At 57.4% G+C, this 19,530-nt stretch overlaps 1 protein-coding gene across 4 annotated transcripts in view; it reads right to left on the reverse strand.

Moving 5' to 3' along the window:
• The window catches only part of TDP1 (tyrosyl-DNA phosphodiesterase 1), a 67,705-nt gene that overhangs the window by 40,551 nt on the left and 7,624 nt on the right, over nucleotides 1–19,530 (reverse strand). For all 4 annotated transcript variants that reach the window (XM_066276083.1, XM_066276085.1, XM_066276086.1 and 1 more), the window contains exons 5-7: nucleotides 17,973–18,069; nucleotides 15,196–15,230; nucleotides 8,820–8,912 (exon numbers count right to left, since the gene is read on the reverse strand). In XM_066276083.1, the coding sequence (XP_066132180.1) occupies nucleotides 8,820–8,912; nucleotides 15,196–15,230; nucleotides 17,973–18,069 (225 nt within the window). The remainder of the gene's footprint in view (nucleotides 1–8,819; nucleotides 8,913–15,195; nucleotides 15,231–17,972; nucleotides 18,070–19,530) is intronic.

Consider the following 19,530-nt stretch of genomic DNA (forward strand, 5'->3'; position numbering starts at 1 on the left):
CACTTCACAGAATAAGATGAGACATGATCGTGGGCCACATCATTTCTAAAGTGAGGCATTCAAGGGCGGGTCGAGAAGCGGCGGGGAAGGCAGGGACACCTGTGTAGCCGAAGAGGTCAGCAGCGCCCCGGCAGACCAGTTATGAAGATTACACAAAATAACTGCTTTTGAATGGCTTTTAAAAATGGCAACCAAGACAAGAAACTACAAGGTACTGGAGAGAACGCAGGTGGAACCAGGAGAGAACACGGGTGGGCCGGGAGAGAACGCGGGTGGAACCGGGAGAGAACGCGGGTGGGCCGGGAGAGAACACGGGTGGGCCGGGAGAGAACGCGGGTGGAACCGGGAGAGAACACGGGTGGGCCGGGAGAGAACGCGGGTGGGCCGGGAGAGAACGCGGGTGGAACCGGGAGAGAACGCGGGTGGAACCGGGAGAGAACGCGGGTGGAACCGGGAGAGAACGCGGGTGGAACCGGGAGAGAACGCGGGTGGGCCGGGAGAGAACGCGGGTGGGCCGGGAGAGAACGCGGGTGGAACCGGGAGAGAACGCGGGTGGAACCGGGAGAGAACGCGGGTGGAACCGGGAGAGAACGCGGGTGGGCCGGGAGAGAACGCGGGTGGGCCGGGAGAGAACGCGGGTGGGTCGGGAGAGAACGCGGGTGGGACCGGGAGAGAACGCGGGTGGGCCGGGAGAGAACGCGGGTGGGCCGGGAGAGAACGCGGGTGGGCCGGGAGAGAAGGCGGGTGGGTCGGGAGAGAACTGGGTGGGCCGGGAGAGAACACAGGTGGGACCGGGAGAGAACTGGGTGGGCCGGGAGAGAACGCGGGTGGGCCGGGAGAGAACGCGGGTGGAACCGGGAGAGAAAGCGGGTGGGTCGGGAGAGAACTGGGTGGGTCGGGAGAGAACACGGGTGGGTCGGGAGAGAACATGGGTGGAACTGGGAGAGAACATGGGTGGGCCGGGAGAGAACGCGGGTGGAACCGGGAGAGAAGGAGAGAACGCGGGTGGGTCGGGAGAGAACGCGGGTGGGTCGGGAGAGAACTGGGTGGGTCGGGAGAGAACACGGGTGGGGCCGGGAGAGAACGCGGGTGGGACCGGGAGAGAACTGGGTGGGCCGGGAGAGAACGCGGGTGGGCCGGGAGAGAACGCGGGTGGAACCGGGAGAGAACGCGGGTGGGTCGGGAGAGAACTGGGTGGGTCGGGAGAGAACACGGGTGGGTCGGGAGAGAACATGGGTGGAACCGGGAGAGAACATGGGTGGGTCGGGAGAGAACTAGGTGGGCCGGGAGAGAACGCGGGTGGAACCGGGAGAGAAGGAGAGAACGCGGGTGGGTCGGGAGAGAACACGGGTGGAACCGGGAGAGAACACGGGTGGGTCGGGAGAGAACTGGGTGGGTCGGGAGAGAACGCGGGTGGAACCGGGAGAGAACGCGGGTGGGTCGGGAGAGAACTGGGTGGGTCGGGAGAGAACGCGGGTGGAACCGGGAGAGAACGCGGGTGGGTCGGGAGAGAACTGGGTGGGTCGGGAGAGAACGCGGGTGGAACCGGGAGAGAACGCGGGTGGGTCGGGAGAGAACGCGGGTGGGTCGGGAGAGAACGCGGGTGGGCCGGGAGAGAACGCGGGTGGGACCGGGAGAGAACTGGGTGGGCCGGGAGAGAACTGGGTGGGCCGGGAGAGAACGCGGGTGGGCCGGGAGAGAACGCGGGTGGGACCGGGAGAGAACGCGGGTGGGCCGGGAGAGAACGCGGGTGGGACCGGGAGAGAACGCGGGTGGGTCAGGAGAGAACTGGGTGGGTCGGGAGAGAACACGGGTGGGTCGGGAGAGAACATGGGTGGAACCGGGAGAGAACATGGATGGGTCGGGAGAGAACTAGGTGGGCCGGGAGAGAACGCGGGTGGAACCGGGAGAGAAGGAGAGAACGCGGGTGGGTCGGGAGAGAACACGGGTGGAACCGGGAGAGAACACGGGTGGGTCGGGAGAGAACTGGGTGGGTCGGGAGAGAACGCGGGTGGGACCGGGAGAGAACGCGGGTGGGTCGGGAGAGAACTGGGTGGGTCGGGAGAGAACGCGGGTGGAACCGGGAGAGAACGCGGGTGGGTCGGGAGAGAACTGGGTGGGTCGGGAGAGAACATGGGTGGCACCGGGAGAGAACGCGGGTGGGCCGGGAGAGAACGCGGGTGGGCCGGGAGAGAACGCGGGTGGGTGGGTCGGGAGAGAACATGGGTGGCACCGGGAGAGAACGCGGGTGGGCCGGGAGAGAACGCGGGTGGACCGGGAGAGAACGCGGGTGGGCCGGGAGAGAACGCGGGTGGGCCGGGAGAGAACGCGGGTGGGCCGGGAGAGAACGCGGGTGGGCCGGGAGAGAACGCGGGTGGAACTGGGAGAGAACGCGGGTGGGTCCGGGAGAGAACTGGGTGGGTCGGGAGAGAACACGGGTGGAACCGGGAGAGAACGCGGGTGGGTCGGGAGAGAACTGGGTGGGTCGGGAGAGAACATGGGTGGGACCGGGAGAGAACGCGGGTGGGACCGGGAGAGAACGCGGGTGGGTCGGGAGAGAACATGGGTGGAACCGGGAGAGAACATGGGTGGGTCGGGAGAGAACTGGGTGGGCCGGGAGAGAACGCGGGTGGGCCGGGAGAGAACGCGGGTGGAACCGGGAGAGAACGCGGGTGGGTCGGGAGAGAACGCGGGTGGGTCGGGAGAGAACACGGGTGGGCCGGGAGAGAACGCGGGTGGGACCGGGAGAGAACTGGGTGGGCCGGGAGGGAACTGGGTGGGCCGGGAGAGAACGCGGGTGGGCCGGGAGAGAACGCGGGTGGGACCGGGAGAGAACGCGGGTGGGCCGGGAGAGAACGCGGGTGGGACCGGGAGAGAACGCGGGTGGGTCAGGAGAGAACTGGGTGGGTCGGGAGAGAACACGGGTGGGTCGGGAGAGAACATGGGTGGAACCGGGAGAGAACATGGATGGGTCGGGAGAGAACTAGGTGGGCCGGGAGAGAACGCGGGTGGAACCGGGAGAGAAGGAGAGAACGCGGGTGGGTCGGGAGAGAACGCGGGTGGAACCGGGAGAGAACACGGGTGGGTCGGGAGAGAACTGGGTGGGTCGGGAGAGAACGCGGGTGGAACCGGGAGAGAACGCGGGTGGGTCGGGAGAGAACTGGGTGGGTCGGGAGAGAACGCGGGTGGAACCGGGAGAGAACGCGGGTGGGTCGGGAGAGAACTGGGTGGGTCGGGAGAGAACATGGGTGGCACCGGGAGAGAACGCGGGTGGGCCGGGAGAGAACGCGGGTGGGCCGGGAGAGAACGCGGGTGGGTGGGTCGGGAGAGAACATGGGTGGCACCGGGAGAGAACGCGGGTGGGCCGGGAGAGAACGCGGGTGGGCCGGGAGAGAACGCGGGTGGGACCGGGAGAGAACTGGGTGGGCCGGGAGAGAACTGGGTGGGCGGAACCGGGAGAGAACATGGGTGGGTCGGGAGAGAACTAGGTGGGTCGGGAGAGAACGCGGGTGGAACCGGGAGAGAACGCGGGTGGGCCGGGAGAGAACGCGGGTGGGCCGGGAGAGAACGCGGGTGGGTCGGGAGAGAACGCGGGTGGGACCGGGAGAGAACGCGGGTGGGCCGGGAGAGAACGCGGGTGGGCCGGGAGAGAACGCGGGTGGGCCGGGAGAGAAGGCGGGTGGGTCGGGAGAGAACTGGGTGGGCCGGGAGAGAACACAGGTGGGACCGGGAGAGAACTGGGTGGGCCGGGAGAGAACGCGGGTGGGCCGGGAGAGAACGCGGGTGGAACCGGGAGAGAAAGCGGGTGGGTCGGGAGAGAACTGGGTGGGTCGGGAGAGAACACGGGTGGGTCGGGAGAGAACATGGGTGGAACCGGGAGAGAACATGGGTGGGCCGGGAGAGAACGCGGGTGGAACCGGGAGAGAAGGAGAGAACGCGGGTGGGTCGGGAGAGAACGCGGGTGGGTCGGGAGAGAACTGGGTGGGTCGGGAGAGAACACGGGTGGGGCCGGGAGAGAACGCGGGTGGGACCGGGAGAGAACTGGGTGGGCCGGGAGAGAACGCGGGTGGGCCGGGAGAGAACGCGGGTGGAACCGGGAGAGAACGCGGGTGGGTCGGGAGAGAACTGGGTGGGTCGGGAGAGAACACGGGTGGGTCGGGAGAGAACATGGGTGGAACCGGGAGAGAACATGGGTGGGTCGGGAGAGAACTAGGTGGGCCGGGAGAGAACGCGGGTGGAACCGGGAGAGAAGGAGAGAACGCGGGTGGGTCGGGAGAGAACACGGGTGGAACCGGGAGAGAACACGGGTGGGTCGGGAGAGAACTGGGTGGGTCGGGAGAGAACGCGGGTGGAACCGGGAGAGAACGCGGGTGGGTCGGGAGAGAACTGGGTGGGTCGGGAGAGAACGCGGGTGGAACCGGGAGAGAACGCGGGTGGGTCGGGAGAGAACTGGGTGGGTCGGGAGAGAACGCGGGTGGAACCGGGAGAGAACGCGGGTGGGTCGGGAGAGAACGCGGGTGGGTCGGGAGAGAACGCGGGTGGGTCGGGAGAGAACGCGGGTGGGCCGGGAGAGAACGCGGGTGGGACCGGGAGAGAACTGGGTTGGCCGGGAGAGAACTGGGTGGGCCGGGAGAGAACGCGGGTGGGCCGGGAGAGAACGCGGGTGGGACCGGGAGAGAACGCGGGTGGGCCGGGAGAGAACGCGGGTGGGACCGGGAGAGAACGCGGGTGGGTCAGGAGAGAACTGGGTGGGTCGGGAGAGAACACGGGTGGGTCGGGAGAGAACATGGGTGGAACCGGGAGAGAACATGGATGGGTCGGGAGAGAACTAGGTGGGCCGGGAGAGAACGCGGGTGGAACCGGGAGAGAAGGAGAGAACGCGGGTGGGTCGGGAGAGAACACGGGTGGAACCGGGAGAGAACACGGGTGGGTCGGGAGAGAACTGGGTGGGTCGGGAGAGAACGCGGGTGGAACCGGGAGAGAACGCGGGTGGGTCGGGAGAGAACTGGGTGGGTCGGGAGAGAACGCGGGTGGAACCGGGAGAGAACGCGGGTGGGTCGGGAGAGAACTGGGTGGGTCGGGAGAGAACATGGGTGGCACCGGGAGAGAACGCGGGTGGGCCGGGAGAGAACGCGGGTGGGCCGGGAGAGAACGCGGGTGGGTGGGTCGGGAGAGAACATGGGTGGCACCGGGAGAGAACGCGGGTGGGCCGGGAGAGAACGCGGGTGGAACCGGGAGAGAACGCGGGTGGGCCGGGAGAGAACGCGGGTGGGCCGGGAGAGAACGCGGGTGGGACCGGGAGAGAACGCGGGTGGGCCGGGAGAGAACGCGGGTGGGCCGGGAGAGAACGCGGGTGGAACTGGGAGAGAACGCGGGTGGGTCCGGGAGAGAACTGGGTGGGTCGGGAGAGAACACGGGTGGAACCGGGAGAGAACGCGGGTGGGTCGGGAGAGAACTGGGTGGGTCGGGAGAGAACATGGGTGGGACCGGGAGAGAACGCGGGTGGGACCGGGAGAGAACGCGGGTGGGTCGGGAGAGAACTGGGTGGGTCGGGAGAGAACATGGGTGGAACCGGGAGAGAACATGGGTGGGTCGGGAGAGAACTGGGTGGGCCGGGAGAGAACGCGGGTGGGCCGGGAGAGAACGCGGGTGGAACCGGGAGAGAACGCGGGTGGGTCGGGAGAGAACGCGGGTGGGTCGGGAGAGAACACGGGTGGGCCGGGAGAGAACGCGGGTGGGACCGGGAGAGAACTGGGTGGGCCGGGAGGGAACTGGGTGGGCCGGGAGAGAACGCGGGTGGGCCGGGAGAGAACGCGGGTGGGACCGGGAGAGAACGCGGGTGGGCCGGGAGAGAACGCGGGTGGGACCGGGAGAGAACGCGGGTGGGTCAGGAGAGAACTGGGTGGGTCGGGAGAGAACACGGGTGGGTCGGGAGAGAACATGGGTGGAACCGGGAGAGAACATGGATGGGTCGGGAGAGAACTAGGTGGGCCGGGAGAGAACGCGGGTGGAACCGGGAGAGAAGGAGAGAACGCGGGTGGGTCGGGAGAGAACACGGGTGGAACCGGGAGAGAACACGGGTGGGTCGGGAGAGAACTGGGTGGGTCGGGAGAGAACGCGGGTGGAACCGGGAGAGAACGCGGGTGGGTCGGGAGAGAACTGGGTGGGTCGGGAGAGAACGCGGGTGGAACCGGGAGAGAACGCGGGTGGGTCGGGAGAGAACTGGGTGGGTCGGGAGAGAACATGGGTGGCACCGGGAGAGAACGCGGGTGGGCCGGGAGAGAACGCGGGTGGGCCGGGAGAGAACGCGGGTGGGTGGGTCGGGAGAGAACATGGGTGGCACCGGGAGAGAACGCGGGTGGGCCGGGAGAGAACGCGGGTGGGCCGGGAGAGAACGCGGGTGGGACCGGGAGAGAACTGGGTGGGCCGGGAGAGAACTGGGTGGGCGGAACCGGGAGAGAACATGGGTGGGTCGGGAGAGAACTAGGTGGGTCGGGAGAGAACGCGGGTGGAACCGGGAGAGAACGCGGGTGGGTCGGGAGAGAACTGGGTGGGTCGGGAGAGAACATGGGTGGAACCGGGAGAGAACATGGGTGGGTCGGGAGAGAACTGGGTGGGCCGGGAGAGAACTGGGTGGGCCGGGAGAGAACGCGGGTGGGCCGGGAGAGAACGCGGGTGGAACCGGGAGAGAACGCGGGTGGGTCGGGAGAGAACGCGGGTGGGCCGGGAGAGAACGCGGGTGGGCCGGGAGAGAACGCGGGTGGAACCGGGAGAGAACGCGGGTGGGTCGGGAGAGAACTGGGTGGGTCGGGAGAGAACGCGGGTGGGACCGGGAGAAAACGCGGGTGGGCCCGGGAGAGAACGCGGGTGGAACCGGGAGAGAACGCGGGTGGGCCGGGAGAGAACGCGGGTGGAACCGGGAGAGAACGCGGGTGGGTCGGGAGAGAACTGGGTGGGTTGGGAGAGAATGCGGGTGGAACCGGAGAGAACGCGGGTGGGCAGGGAGAGAAGGCGGTGGACCCGGAGAGAAAAGCGCCTCATCCGGGTGGTGACAGGAAAGCTGGGGGGTGGGGGGGGGTGTGTTTCACATGAGAAGCTCCTACCGAGTCAATGATTTTTTAAACTTGAATTTTCGACACCCCAGTCCTTCCCCTCCATCCCTTCCCCGGTACAGCCATCCCCAGAGGCCCGAGGCGGCACATAAACCAACTCAAGCTGCCGACCCCAGAAGGAGCAGGGTTGGGGCCGGAGTGAGATGCTGTGAGTCCCATGACTGAGGGCCAACTTGATAAATTCAGCTCATTACATTAATTTGTTTCCCCAAGAAAAGCCATATTCATATTTTTTTTGATGGGGCTACCTATTAGTCAGGAGCCCCAAAACCCAACCCTGCGGCTTCAAAGCTCCTGAGCCAGCAGCAGTGTGGTGACCGGAACTCGGGGGACGGAGAGCCCGCTGCTGGGGCTCCTGGGACAGAGCGGCGACCCCAGCCCTGGACCAGGCGCTGTCCCACTGCGCTGCAGGAGTGTGTTTTCAGTGTGACACTCAGACTAAACACGTGTGAAGGAAAACTGTCAGGAACTAGGGGTGGGGTGCCAAGCCACCTGCTGTGGCCGGGGAGGGAACAAGTGATGTCAGCTCCGGGCACAGGGCCACCTCTCGACCCAGACAGACCGTCGTAGGGAAGAGAGGAACCTCTTCTCCCACGTGCACACTCAGGTCGAAGCGGGCCCAGAGGTGGGGGCCGGAAGGTTCTCTCTGTCAGCCCAACCCAAGGTGGGACTGGGACTCAGTTAGCTGACACACCCCACATTAGGGGTTCTAGCACAGGCTGGCGTGAGATGTGGGACAAGGCTGGCAGGGGAGGTGACGGTAGAGGGCACTTGACCCTTAAAGGCTGCTGGACGAATGCCCGAGCGTCTTCTAACACAGAAGGCTCCTAACCGGCTCCTAACCCTCATTACCAGGAAGCAAGGCTGCCCCTAGTGGCTTACATGAAAGAAAGTTAAGTGGAAGTGAGTCACAATCAGGGGCTTACCAGGAGGGAGAACAATGGTTACCCTGCTTTGGGCAAATCCCTAAAAGTAAACCCATAGCCCTCTTGAAAAAGAGATAGAAAACGAGACCTAACACATGTGCACCGAGGACAAAGGGTTAGCAGTATAAACAACGCCTGGACAACCCTCGTGTTCAAGTCTCCCCGAGACTCACCGCCCCATGAACACGTCCAAGGCTTTAAGGGTCCAGCAGTGCGGGTGTGTTTTGCGGGAAAGGCCGCTGACTGGGGCTTAGGGCCATTTTCAGCACAGGATGAAGCCCCACATTTTCCTGTGACTCGCTGGGCAGCGCCCAGCCTGAGCACCAGGGGGCACGGGCCACGTGGAGAGCGGAAGGCGACCCGATCCAGCAGGTCTCACCTCCGGAGACACAGGGGTTCAGCCCTTGCACCCGGCACCCTCTTTCCTGCCTTGCGTGCTTGGACGCACGTGGCTGCAGAGCGCCTACGATGCCGCTTGGTGAAAACGATGGAGAAAACCCCGTCCGTGTATGCAGACACCGACCTGGGTTCCCACGTAGAACAGGGATGGTTGTGGATCACTATGTACTAACCAGGAACACGGACGCCTCAGGACAGAGCACCTGGGGGGAGGTCCTAAAGGAACGTTATCGTTTTCTCCTGCATGTGCATTTTTCCATGCCATAGGTGTGGGGATTTTTATAATTAAAATGATAGGAAAAAAAAAAAAAAAAAGTCTGGCGTTTGCCCCGTCTCCGCAGACACAGCGGGGCCGCGGGGTGAAGCGAGCAGAACCACGCACCCTTGCGTCTTCTGGTGCCAGTCTTCCCGGATGAGGTTGGCCGTGTGGATGACGACCCGGAGGCCTTCTTCGTAGAGCAGAAGCATCATTTTCCTTGAACAACAGAAAAGGCGTCCAAAAGCATTAACAAACAGTACTGAAGAAAAAAAAAAAGTAATACCTTTCTAATGCAAATGTAATTACCTCAGGAATTCTTTAAACCTTCCATCACCCAGACTTCTACCGTTTATAATCCTCCTTCCTCTACACGTTATCCAAGTCTGCCCACGTGCGAGACAGAAAACCACCTTCCCAAATGCTCCAAGTATTCGGTGGCCCGTGAACTTCTGCCCCATTGTGTCCACGGGGCCAGTCCTGGCCCTCGGGGCCCTGTCCCCAGGGTGGCCATTATCGTATTCAGCATCCTGTTACTATTAGGGACCACAGGAAGCGTCCCGTCCAGTGTCTTTCAAAGTATGGTCACAACCTCTCACTGGGCCATTACTAGCATTTTTTTAAAATGGCAACAAAATAAGGTATAGACTCAAGAGTGTGTTGCCTATATTTAATTCGGTACTGGTTTCTGAAACTTGCTTAACCGTATAAGCATGGACGTGTGCGTTGACTGAAATGTCAAATGCATTTCATATTGCGGGTTGCAGTTTTAAAAACCTTTTGAAAGAGGCTTCATTTTCATACCCTACTCCGCAGATCCACACTTGTCCCCAGTGCACCTGGGCTTGAGGCCAACCTTCCCTTTTCCCCTCCGTTACAGTCTGAGTTGAGTCCTCTCTTTCCCGCAGGGCTTCCCCAGGCAGCACAGACTTCTCCCGTTCAATATCCACGAGGCAGAGGGGAACGGTGTATGAATAAGAGCTTTCCCTTCAAAGGCTGGAAGACCTAAGCCAGTCTTCACCGGGCAGAAGCCCAGTGACCCCAGGGAAGTCCTTTATACATCCCCAAGTCATTCTGTGCCCCTGAACCGTCTTTGTGTTTAACGGGAAGGATCAACCCCTTTTCTACACCACAGGGTTGTTGTGAAAATGAAACACACTATGCACTTTGTAGAACACTTGCCTGTACACCCCCCGCCCCTTGAGTCCTTAAACACCTTGCTTTCCTTTGTCATCTACTGTTGCATGACTTTTGGCCTCCTGATTGTTTCCTAATTATTTCAGGAGTCTAAGCTCTCTACACAAGCAGAGATCCACTCCTTAAGGCAGAAACTATGCCTGACTAGTTGTTTCTATTGAGACCAAAATGCTACTTAATATTTACTGACGTCAGTCAGTTCACACCGGTTCTCTCACACAGACGACAGGGACACCGTTTGGGCAGGATGGGGTTAGCACAAAAAGACGTGGAAAAGAACGACAGAGTGGAGAAGGAGATGCAGCGCTTGCCGGAACGAGACTGTGGCCCACGCTGGCAGACAGTAGATTAATGCCAAGCTGTAAAAGTGACAGCTGCTGAGCCAATCTTCTTTCTATTTGTGACATGTGCATCCCGAAATCTGGGCAAATTTATGTAGTTTCCAAATTAGCAGCTGGTCGTAATTAAGAACACGCCAGTTATGAATTCATGATACGAGTTTTACAAATATTTCCACAAAGCAAGGCATCAATTATCAGGGAACTCACGCACTCATGTCAGTGAGTCCCGTCACGCGGGACTGTGAACGAATTAAGGGGAGTCACAGGAGTCCTTCAGGGACAGAACGGCATATGCCAATCGGGTCTCAATTAAAAATGGATATAAAATAGTCAGAAGTAGGTTTCCCTCGAAGAACGCTGACCTGCAGATTACCTACTGAGCTGCGGGGACAGAAGAAGGGACCCCTCCCCACTCTGAGGCCATTCCTGTGAAGGGGAAAGACACCGACGTGGGCAGAGCACCAGGGGCCAGGTGCTGTTCTCGGGGCCTACCGGACGCCCGCATGCGAGCTGCCCACGGCGAACCGGAGAACGCGCCATCACGCCCACGCCAGCTGCAGAGCCTGTGCTGGGGGAGGAGGCAGAACCACAAAGTGCACCCCAGGGAGGGCTGGCCAGCGTCAGATGCGCGCTGGGTCTCCGCTCACAACGCATGGCTCCCTCAGGGAGGGACGGGGGGGGGGTGTTGGTGTTGCACACTTCCACCATAGGAGGGGAGGGTGGGAGGAGGCGAGGCGGGGGATGGGGTGATCTAGCTGAGCACGGGGACTGCGGATGGACGTGGAAAGACGCACGTCCGGCCTGGCCTGTGGTTGTCCCGTTAGTTCACCTCCCGCCTGGCCCGTGGTCGTCCCGTTAGTTCACCTCCCGCCTGGCCCGTGGTCGTCCCGTTAGTTCACCTCCAGCCTGGCCTGTGGTCCTCCCGTTAGTTCACCTCCCGCCTGGCCCGTGGTCGTCACATTAGTTCACCTCCCGCCTGGCCCGTGGTCGTCCTGTTAGTTCACCTCCCGCCTGGCCCGTGGTCGTCACGTTAGTTCACCTCCCGCCTGGCCCGTGGTCGTCCCGTTAGTTCACCTCCCGCCTGGCCTGTGATCCTCCCGTTAGTTCACCTCCCGCCTGGCCCGTGGTCGTCCCGTTAGTTCACCTCCAGCCTGGCCTGTGGTCCTCCCGTTAGTTCACCTCCAGCCTGGCCCGTGGTCCTCCCGTTAGTTCACCTCCCGCCTGGCCCGTGGTCGTCACATTAGTTCACCTCCCGCCTGGCCCGTGGTCGTCCCGTTAGTTCACCTCCCGCCTGGCCCGTGGTCGTCCCGTTAGTTCACCTCCCGCCTGGCCCGTGGTCGTCCCGTTAGTTCACCTCCCGCCTGGCCCGTGGTCGTCCTGTTAGTTCACCTCCCGCCTGGCCCGTGGTCGTCCCGTTTGTTCACCTCCCGCCTGGCCCGTGGTCGTCCCGTTAGTTCACCTCCCGCCTGGCCTGTGGTCCTCCCGTTAGTTCACCTGCGACACCCCCCCCCCCCCGGTTAAGTAGGGACACTGGACAGTGACTTGCACCACTTTCCCTCCTTCCCGCCCAGGGAGTCACCGGACCACCCAGCGAACTTTGTTCCTAGCTCTGGAGAAACCCAAAAGTTTAGGATTCTAAACCTTTGCAAGAGCCACCCTGGGATTGCATGGCATCTGTAAAGCCAGTGGCCACGGCCACCGTCACAGCCGCCTGGCCAACGCAGGTTCGCATTTGATTCGGACAGACGGTGAGGAAACAACAGAGCCAGGAACTGGTGGGCCATTTCCTTTATTCTAGACTCACTCTCAGCAAGCGAGTAAAAACACACAGCGGGAAACACTTACCTTTCCATTCAGGGCTCCCAAAGTCACTGACTCAAGAGTGCCTCCTCTCCTCCCCGTGGCTTCCCCGTCCTGAATCCTACAGCCATATGGACAGAGCATGTCAACCGTACCTCACAGGACTACGGGCCCCTGGCGGACGGGGCTGCATCTGGTCACCTCCACAGGCTCTGCAGAGCCCACGGTCAAGTGCTTGCTAAAGTGACCATGGTCTCAAAGGCCACTTCCCCTTTCTCTGGTAGCTCCACTCTGCCAAGTCGGGGAGGTGGTTCACGCCCGTCACCCAGCGCTGGAAGGGTTTCCTGTGAGGCCAGTGGCCGCCACCATGGCCACGCAGGTTCTCACTGGATTCGGGCAGATGGTAAAGGAACAGCAGAGCCAGAGGACGGTGGGCCATTCCGTTTATTAGAGTCTCTAAACGGCGGACGAGCAAACAGGCAGGGAAGACCGCTTCCCTCTCACTCAGGGCTCCCAAGCCCCTCAGCACTCCAGACTCAGCCGGACTCACAGGCCCCCACCAGCCTCAGCAGGGCTCCCCAGCCTCTCAGCTCTCTCTCTCTCTTTCTCTCTACTCCCAGCAAAAGGGGCTGGGGAAAAACCCCTTCTCCAGCAAACAGTAGCAAACAATCGCCTCTCCCAAGCAGGAAGGCAGTCCGCAATGTGCAATCTGCCGCCCTGAGGGCAAGCAGCAGCCTTCCAGAGACTAGACACACCGGGCACTGCCCCAGTACAAGCGAGCAAGCCTAAAAAAACATTCCTTTACCCAATATCCTCCTTCCCTAATTCACCTCTGTCCTGCTGCAAGAACAAAACCTACTACGTCCCGAAACAATTCACATCCCCAACAGCTGTGTCTCAAGAATCTACTCGCTATTTAATGAGTAATTCCTAAAGACATCTGCAAAGGAGCAACTGAAAGTCATTTCAAGGTGAGGTCTACCGCTTACAAGAAAGACACTGCCATCTTCACAAAGCGTGAGCCGCACACACTCTGTGGTGGGGAGAGGCTGTGTTGTAATTACTCCTTAGGCTTTTACAGCTCCGAATGCAGGGCTCTGTTGGGTTTAACCTGCAGTGCTTACGTTGTGGGGGAGGGGCAGAGGCGGCGGGGGGCGGGAGATAACTTGTAAAGTGTGTTTATTCCTTGGGGAGGGCGGGGTGGACCACAGGGAAACGATGAGTCCGGTTCAGCAGTAAGCAGACAAAAATTCCTGTCTCCAGCACTAGCCCAAGGAAAACTGCATCCACGTGAGTCCTCTAGTCTGTTAAACGAAGGACCAAATCATACTTTAAATCATATAAAAAAAACACACAAGCCCTGGCCGGTTGGCTCAGTGGTAGAGCGTCGGCCTGGCGTGCAGGAGTCCCGGGTTGATTCCCAGCCAGGGCACACAGGAGAGGCGCCCATCTGCTTCTCCACCCCTCCCCCTCTCCTTCCTCTCTGTCTCTCTCTTCCCCTCCCGCAGTGAGGCTCCATTGGAGCAAAGATGGCCCCGATGCTGGGAATGGCTCTGTGGCCTCTGCCTCAGGCGCTAGAATGGCTCAGGACGCAACAGAGCGATGCCCCAGAGGGGCAGAGCATCGCCCCCTGGTGGGCATGCCGGGTGGATCCCGGTCGGGCGCATGCGGGAGTCTGACTGCCTCCCTGTTTCCAGCTTCGGAAAAATGAAAAAAAAAAAACAAAAACAAACCCACAGTATCCAGAAAAGATAGCCCCACTAGGCTCAACCGAACACCCGTGAACTGGATCCCGGCCAGGCTCAGCACATTCTGTCCCTCCTGTGACGAAAGCACACTCTGCTGCTACTTACTAGCACGTTAATACAGGGTGACTCTGCCCATCAAACGCTGACCGCTGGCACAGAATGCGGTCTGCGCACGGGTGGTCTGGGCCAGGTGCTGAGCTGCCTCCTTCGGTGCCATCTCCACCAGCTGCTGAAATCAGCACCCTGCGAGCTCAGCACTATGCGGAGAGTAAGAGGTGCTGGGGCTGGGTGTCTGAGTCCACTCTCCAGCCCTCAAGCCCTGCCCTCTGTTAGACTGACACTTCCAACTAGGGGCGGCTGGTAAAGGCTGTGGCATGCACTCAAGGGTGTCTACGACCAGATCACGGAGGGCTAGTAGGTGTCCTTTATGAAATGGCTCGACTCTTTCTGCTCTGGTTCCTCCTTTGAAAGCAAATGGCAAAATACAGTTCTGAGTGCGCAAAGAAAAAGATGATTGTAAGCCCTCATTTCAGGTCACTGTAACACCGGGAAAACTGATCCCAGGACTCACACCCCCCTAGAGACCCCTCTCTGTCCCCCAGACACCTGAAAGAACATGCCAGAAACAGCCAGCTACCTGTTTCTTCTGCTGGACTAGCAGAAAAATAAGGTTTTGTCATATTCCTTTCACAAATCCTTTCCGGAGAAATAGGACTTGTAAAAAAACTGAAATAGGGATAAACACGTCCTATTCCTTATTCTCATTTATGGAACCAATTATGCAAAAGGACTCAGCAAAAACAGCTGTAAAATTAGCCTAGAACAGGAGGCAAGTTCGCAGTCTGGTACAATGTGTCCAGTAGGAAGTAATAGAAAAGTTCTTCCTATCTGCGGTTTGCAAGGTCTCAGAAAAGTATTGTAAAAGGAATTTCTGAGATATGTTAAGATGGGACAGACATCGGCCTCTTGAATTGAGAACTTTTCATAAACAGGTTTTTTTTTTCTTTCCCCAATCCCAGAATGGAGCTGACCTAACAATATTCTATTTGATGCAACTCAGAATCTTATAAAAATCACAGGACTCTCTTTAAAGTAGTGTAACCCACAGCCACGTTACTAAGATACGTACAGCAGTCAGTAACCACGGACCACACACCACAGTGTCTATTCTCCAAAAACAAACGTGCTGAACTGAAAGCAGAAACTAGCAGAGGTTCAGTTGAGAGCCAGATCCTAGTATTTTGTCTCACGGCTGTTAGAAAACAGCTCCACTCCCTCTAATTCCTTATGGATAGTGCCTCCGACCCCCTCCACACACAAAATCATCGCATGTGAGTTCCTCGAAGGGCACTTTTTGAATAGCATCCTTTGGTCTATTAAAATCATACTCTCTCCCATTTCATAAAAATTACTTACGTGTGATGTGTTCCAAATGCAATGTCCAACTTTGCCTAGGATGAAAAAGAAGTCAAGTTACTTATTTAAAAAACAAACAACTCAATAATCTATTGGAAATATAATATTAGAAAAGGTTCAGGTTAACTTTCTTTTCTTAACTGCCTTTACTGCCCTCTAGTGGACAAGACCTTAATCAAAAATACAGCTTTTATACTATCCAATGAGGCTCAATTAAAAAAAAACACAACACACTTATTTTTTAAAAAGATACTCAAAATGATTCAATATTTTCTGCATTTTCATGGTAATTAGAAGTCGAAAAGCTTAACTTCTTTAGTTGTCAAAAAGCTAATAAAAACAAATGAGACTTCATGCAAAGTTTTATAATGAGATATTTGGCTTATACAGAAATTAACAAAAGCAGAAAGTTTTCAGAGCACATTCAGAAAACACCAAATGTACTGGCAGCAGAAAGACTTGTGTTATGATGTTAAAACAGAAGTTTTCTTATACTAATAACATAGCAAGTGCTGAAAATAAAGAAGATAATTAAATCCATTTTTGTGTTACAAAATGACACCTTCAGGAACAAAAGAGGTGCCGGTGGGGAAGTAAAACACTGTATCTAACACCCAGTCCAGCAAGACCTTGGTTAAGCAGAACATGCCTAAGATGTAGGCTATGAAAGAGCTGAAAGAGAAATGTCAAAATAGCCGTTAGGAATGCACAAACCCTAGCTTTACACTCTGTGCCTGTCTTACTCCTCTTTAAACTGACGGTCCTGTTAGGGGATTCAGACAGCTGTTAGGAGCAAATGAGACAGTGTTTCCAGTGCACAGGAAAGGGGGCTGTCCCAGCTATCACTCTCCAGTTGGAGGCAAGTACTGCCACAACCCCTGCCCGCCAACCACGTGGCAGGTGGCGGGTCTGCAGCTGGAGGCAGTGGCCAGTGGCTGGAGCACACCGGTGAGGAGGCCAGGTGCTCAGGGACAGGTGGCCCAGTCCACTGCACTCTTACGCTCGGTGTCTGGGGGTGCGCGCCGGCCAGCATGCATTGTGCGGTCTGGCACAGACGGGAGAGCAGGGAACTGGATTTGATGTCTTTAGGATTACAAAACCCGAATGCATACTGCCGCTCTGTACATTGATATTTAGCTCAGAAAAAGCAATGGTCAAGAGACTTGTCTTTTGAGTTTCGGTCTACTGTAAGCTGTGTGACTCTGGGCAAGTCGAAGCCCAAAATCACGGAGGATAACTTCAACAGATCATACTTAATGGGTGCTTTTCTCTGGGAGGCAAATGCAGCAAATCCCTTGTACAACAATCCTGTGAAGAAGAGTATTAGCGATCCCCTTCAGAGATGAAGGCGTTGGGCTTACGGAGGCCCACCGATGAGCCGGAATGACACAGCCAGGACACGGAGGGCCGGGAGGGAACCCAGGCAGTCTGCACCCTGACCACCGGCAGGTCTCAATCTCTGGCCTCCGGCCCCACAGTTACAAAATGGAAGTACTGTTAGCATCCATTGACTTTTCAACTGATGTCAAAGTCAAGAAATCATCTTACAGAAAAGACATCAAGGTCTTTAACAGGTCAGGGTGGGGCCACAATCCTTCTGTACCTCAGACTAATCTGGGAGCTTCCGAGCAGCTTTGCAGTTTGGAAAACAGCGGCTCGTTACGCCCTCTAGTGGCCAGTCTGGAGCACACCACCAGGTACACCACTTTTCAGGACAGGTACACTGCTCACAAAATTAGGGGATATTTTATCGCTTCATGTTCATTTTGAGATATCTCCTAATTTTTGTGAGCAGTCTATTATTTAAAAACACGATTTCTATTGATTCAACCATTTGTTTTCAAGATTCCTATGTTCTTTTATTTTCTGACCATTTTTAGTGTAATGAGAATCTTCTGTTTTGAGAAAACAATGGGATTTTAGGCACTGCTAAACAAAGGCATGTCTGTGAATAACGTGAGCCACAGATACGCTGGGGAAAGGAACCTTTTCAAACTCCAGCTCTATAAAGTGCAGTGGCTGAATCCCAGTGCCGAAACGCAGGCTGTTAGAGGCACACTGACTAGAGGCAGCCAGAGGAGGACCAGAGTTTGGGGAGAGACAGGGAGTCCACGGGATTCCAACCAATACCACTGAAGACAGTGAGACCCCCTAAGAGAGATGTCTTCAATATCTTATATTGAGGAATCATCCCATGTGGCTCCACGGGAGAAAATTAGGACCAACGTGCAGAAGCCACAAGGAAGAAGACTGTGATGGTTAACTTTATGTAGTGAGTTGGCTGGGCCACAGTATCCAGACATTTGGTCAGATGCTGCACTGAAGGTATTTTTAGATGAGATGAACATTTATGATAGTAGGCTCTGAGCAAAACATTACCCTCCGCAACGGAGGTGGGCCTCATCCAATCAGTTGAAGGCCTTGAGAGAAAAAAGACCAACTCCTCCAAGGAAGAGGGCATCTGGTCTCCAGGCTGCCTGTGGACTCAAAACACTACACCTGTTCTTCCCTGGATTTTGGACTTGTCAGTAGCCTCCACACATCTCACCCCCCACTCCCATAGGCTGTTTCCCTGAGGAACCCTGTCTAACACAGATATGAGGTCAGCATAAAAATCTTTCTAACCTCGGGAAGCACCAAGCCAGAGCTAGACAGGTATCTGCTGGGGATGCTGGAGAGAGGACTCCTGCTCTAGGCAGGCGGTCGAGGAAATGTCTACATCGCCTTCCGACTCTCCCACCAAGCACGATCCGTCTCCAGAGCAACACGCAGCTCACCTGGCAGAGGGAGACGTTCTCGTAAGGCTTCGCCTCGGCGTGTAAGTGAGCCTTGGCTTCTCGCTTGTCGCCGTGCACCAGCAGGACTGGTTTCTTCCTGAAAAGAGACCCGAAGTATTTCAGAGACATCGTTCATAAAGCTGGACGCTTGCCCAGAGAGGGGGTGCCAGCTTCCTCATCATCCCCACGTGCTTCTGGCCTGTGGGGCGACTCAGAGGAGGGCTAACACACAGCAGTGGTCAGTTCATCTTCATTAACCATGTGGCCTGATCCTGAAGCCCTACTGTGCCCCAGGGGGGTGGTGACTCAAGAAAGTCCTTGAGTAACGAATCCTCTTCTTTGGTCCCAAAGGGCAAATAGTTAGCTCTGTGTTCATATGTTTACATTCAGATGGATTAAAAGATATAAAATCAGTGTTGTATACTATGATGGTCTTCCCTCTTTCCTCTTTTGGAACCTTACTAGGCCTACCTACATCCACCAAGCTCCTACTGTGTGCTGGGTACTGCACTCGACTCCCAGGACACAGGCGTGAACAGGCCCGGGTCCGCAGCTCGGTGCCGATTCATTAAAGGTAGTTATATTCCAATGAAACCGAGCCCAAGGTCGAGTGAAGATGTTGTATTTTTGAATTCCTAAAGGACAACATAAAAACGCTCTTCAGGAATAGAGTAAAACGCCTCCTAAGGGATCTACGATCTTCTCCAGTTAATTCAAAGCGACACAGTCCTTAGAAATCAATACACCTTTACAAGCACTCCCAACATGCAAACACTGGATTGTTCTCCGATGAGCAATCAAGCAAGATGAACACCTGACGCTACTTCCGCACCTATCAGTGATGGCGCACAGTGGTTCTCTATCCCACACGGAGGGGCAACACTCAACTGGAAAGTAACATGATAGAAAATGCATTCCTGGTACAGAGGCCTGGCTACCTAATCCGGGAACTGTATCCTAACATGTGCGTACAAATAAAATAAGAAACACCTCCCCAACTTCTTCCTATTTTACAACTAGAACAGCTGTACAGGGAACAAGGTGAGAGAAACTCACGCATCCATCACCTAGAAATCATTAGTGTCATCAGATCATCAGGGCTTTTTTAATAAACAAAAGAAAAACGTTACTGACGGAAGTTGAAGTCTGCATTAATTCCTTCAGATTTATTGGTTCCATGAACTCTCACAAAAAGACAGTTGTGACGGTTAATTTTACATGTCGACTTGCCTGGGCCAGGGGGTGTCCAGATATTTCTGGGTGTGTCTGTGAGGGGGCTTCCAGGTGACATGAGCCTCTGGATTGGTGGACTCAGGAAGGCAGAACGCCCTCCCCAGTGTGGGCGGGCACCACCCAGTCCACTGACAGCTGAGCAGAAAAGCAGCGGAGGGAGAATTTGTTCTCTTCCTGACTGAGTCAGCTGCCTGTAGTAAGTCTCCACGTATGGATCTCCTTGGTTCTGTTTTTCTGGAAAACCCTACTATAGGCAGTATCTGAACGACAACACGGGAGGCAGTATAAGCCTCTGGGATCTGAGCGGGTGTGGGACAGTCAGGAC

The sequence above is a fragment of the Saccopteryx bilineata genome, chromosome 4 (genome assembly GCF_036850765.1).
Source record: "Saccopteryx bilineata isolate mSacBil1 chromosome 4, mSacBil1_pri_phased_curated, whole genome shotgun sequence".
NCBI classification, from domain to species: domain Eukaryota; kingdom Metazoa; phylum Chordata; class Mammalia; order Chiroptera; family Emballonuridae; genus Saccopteryx; species Saccopteryx bilineata.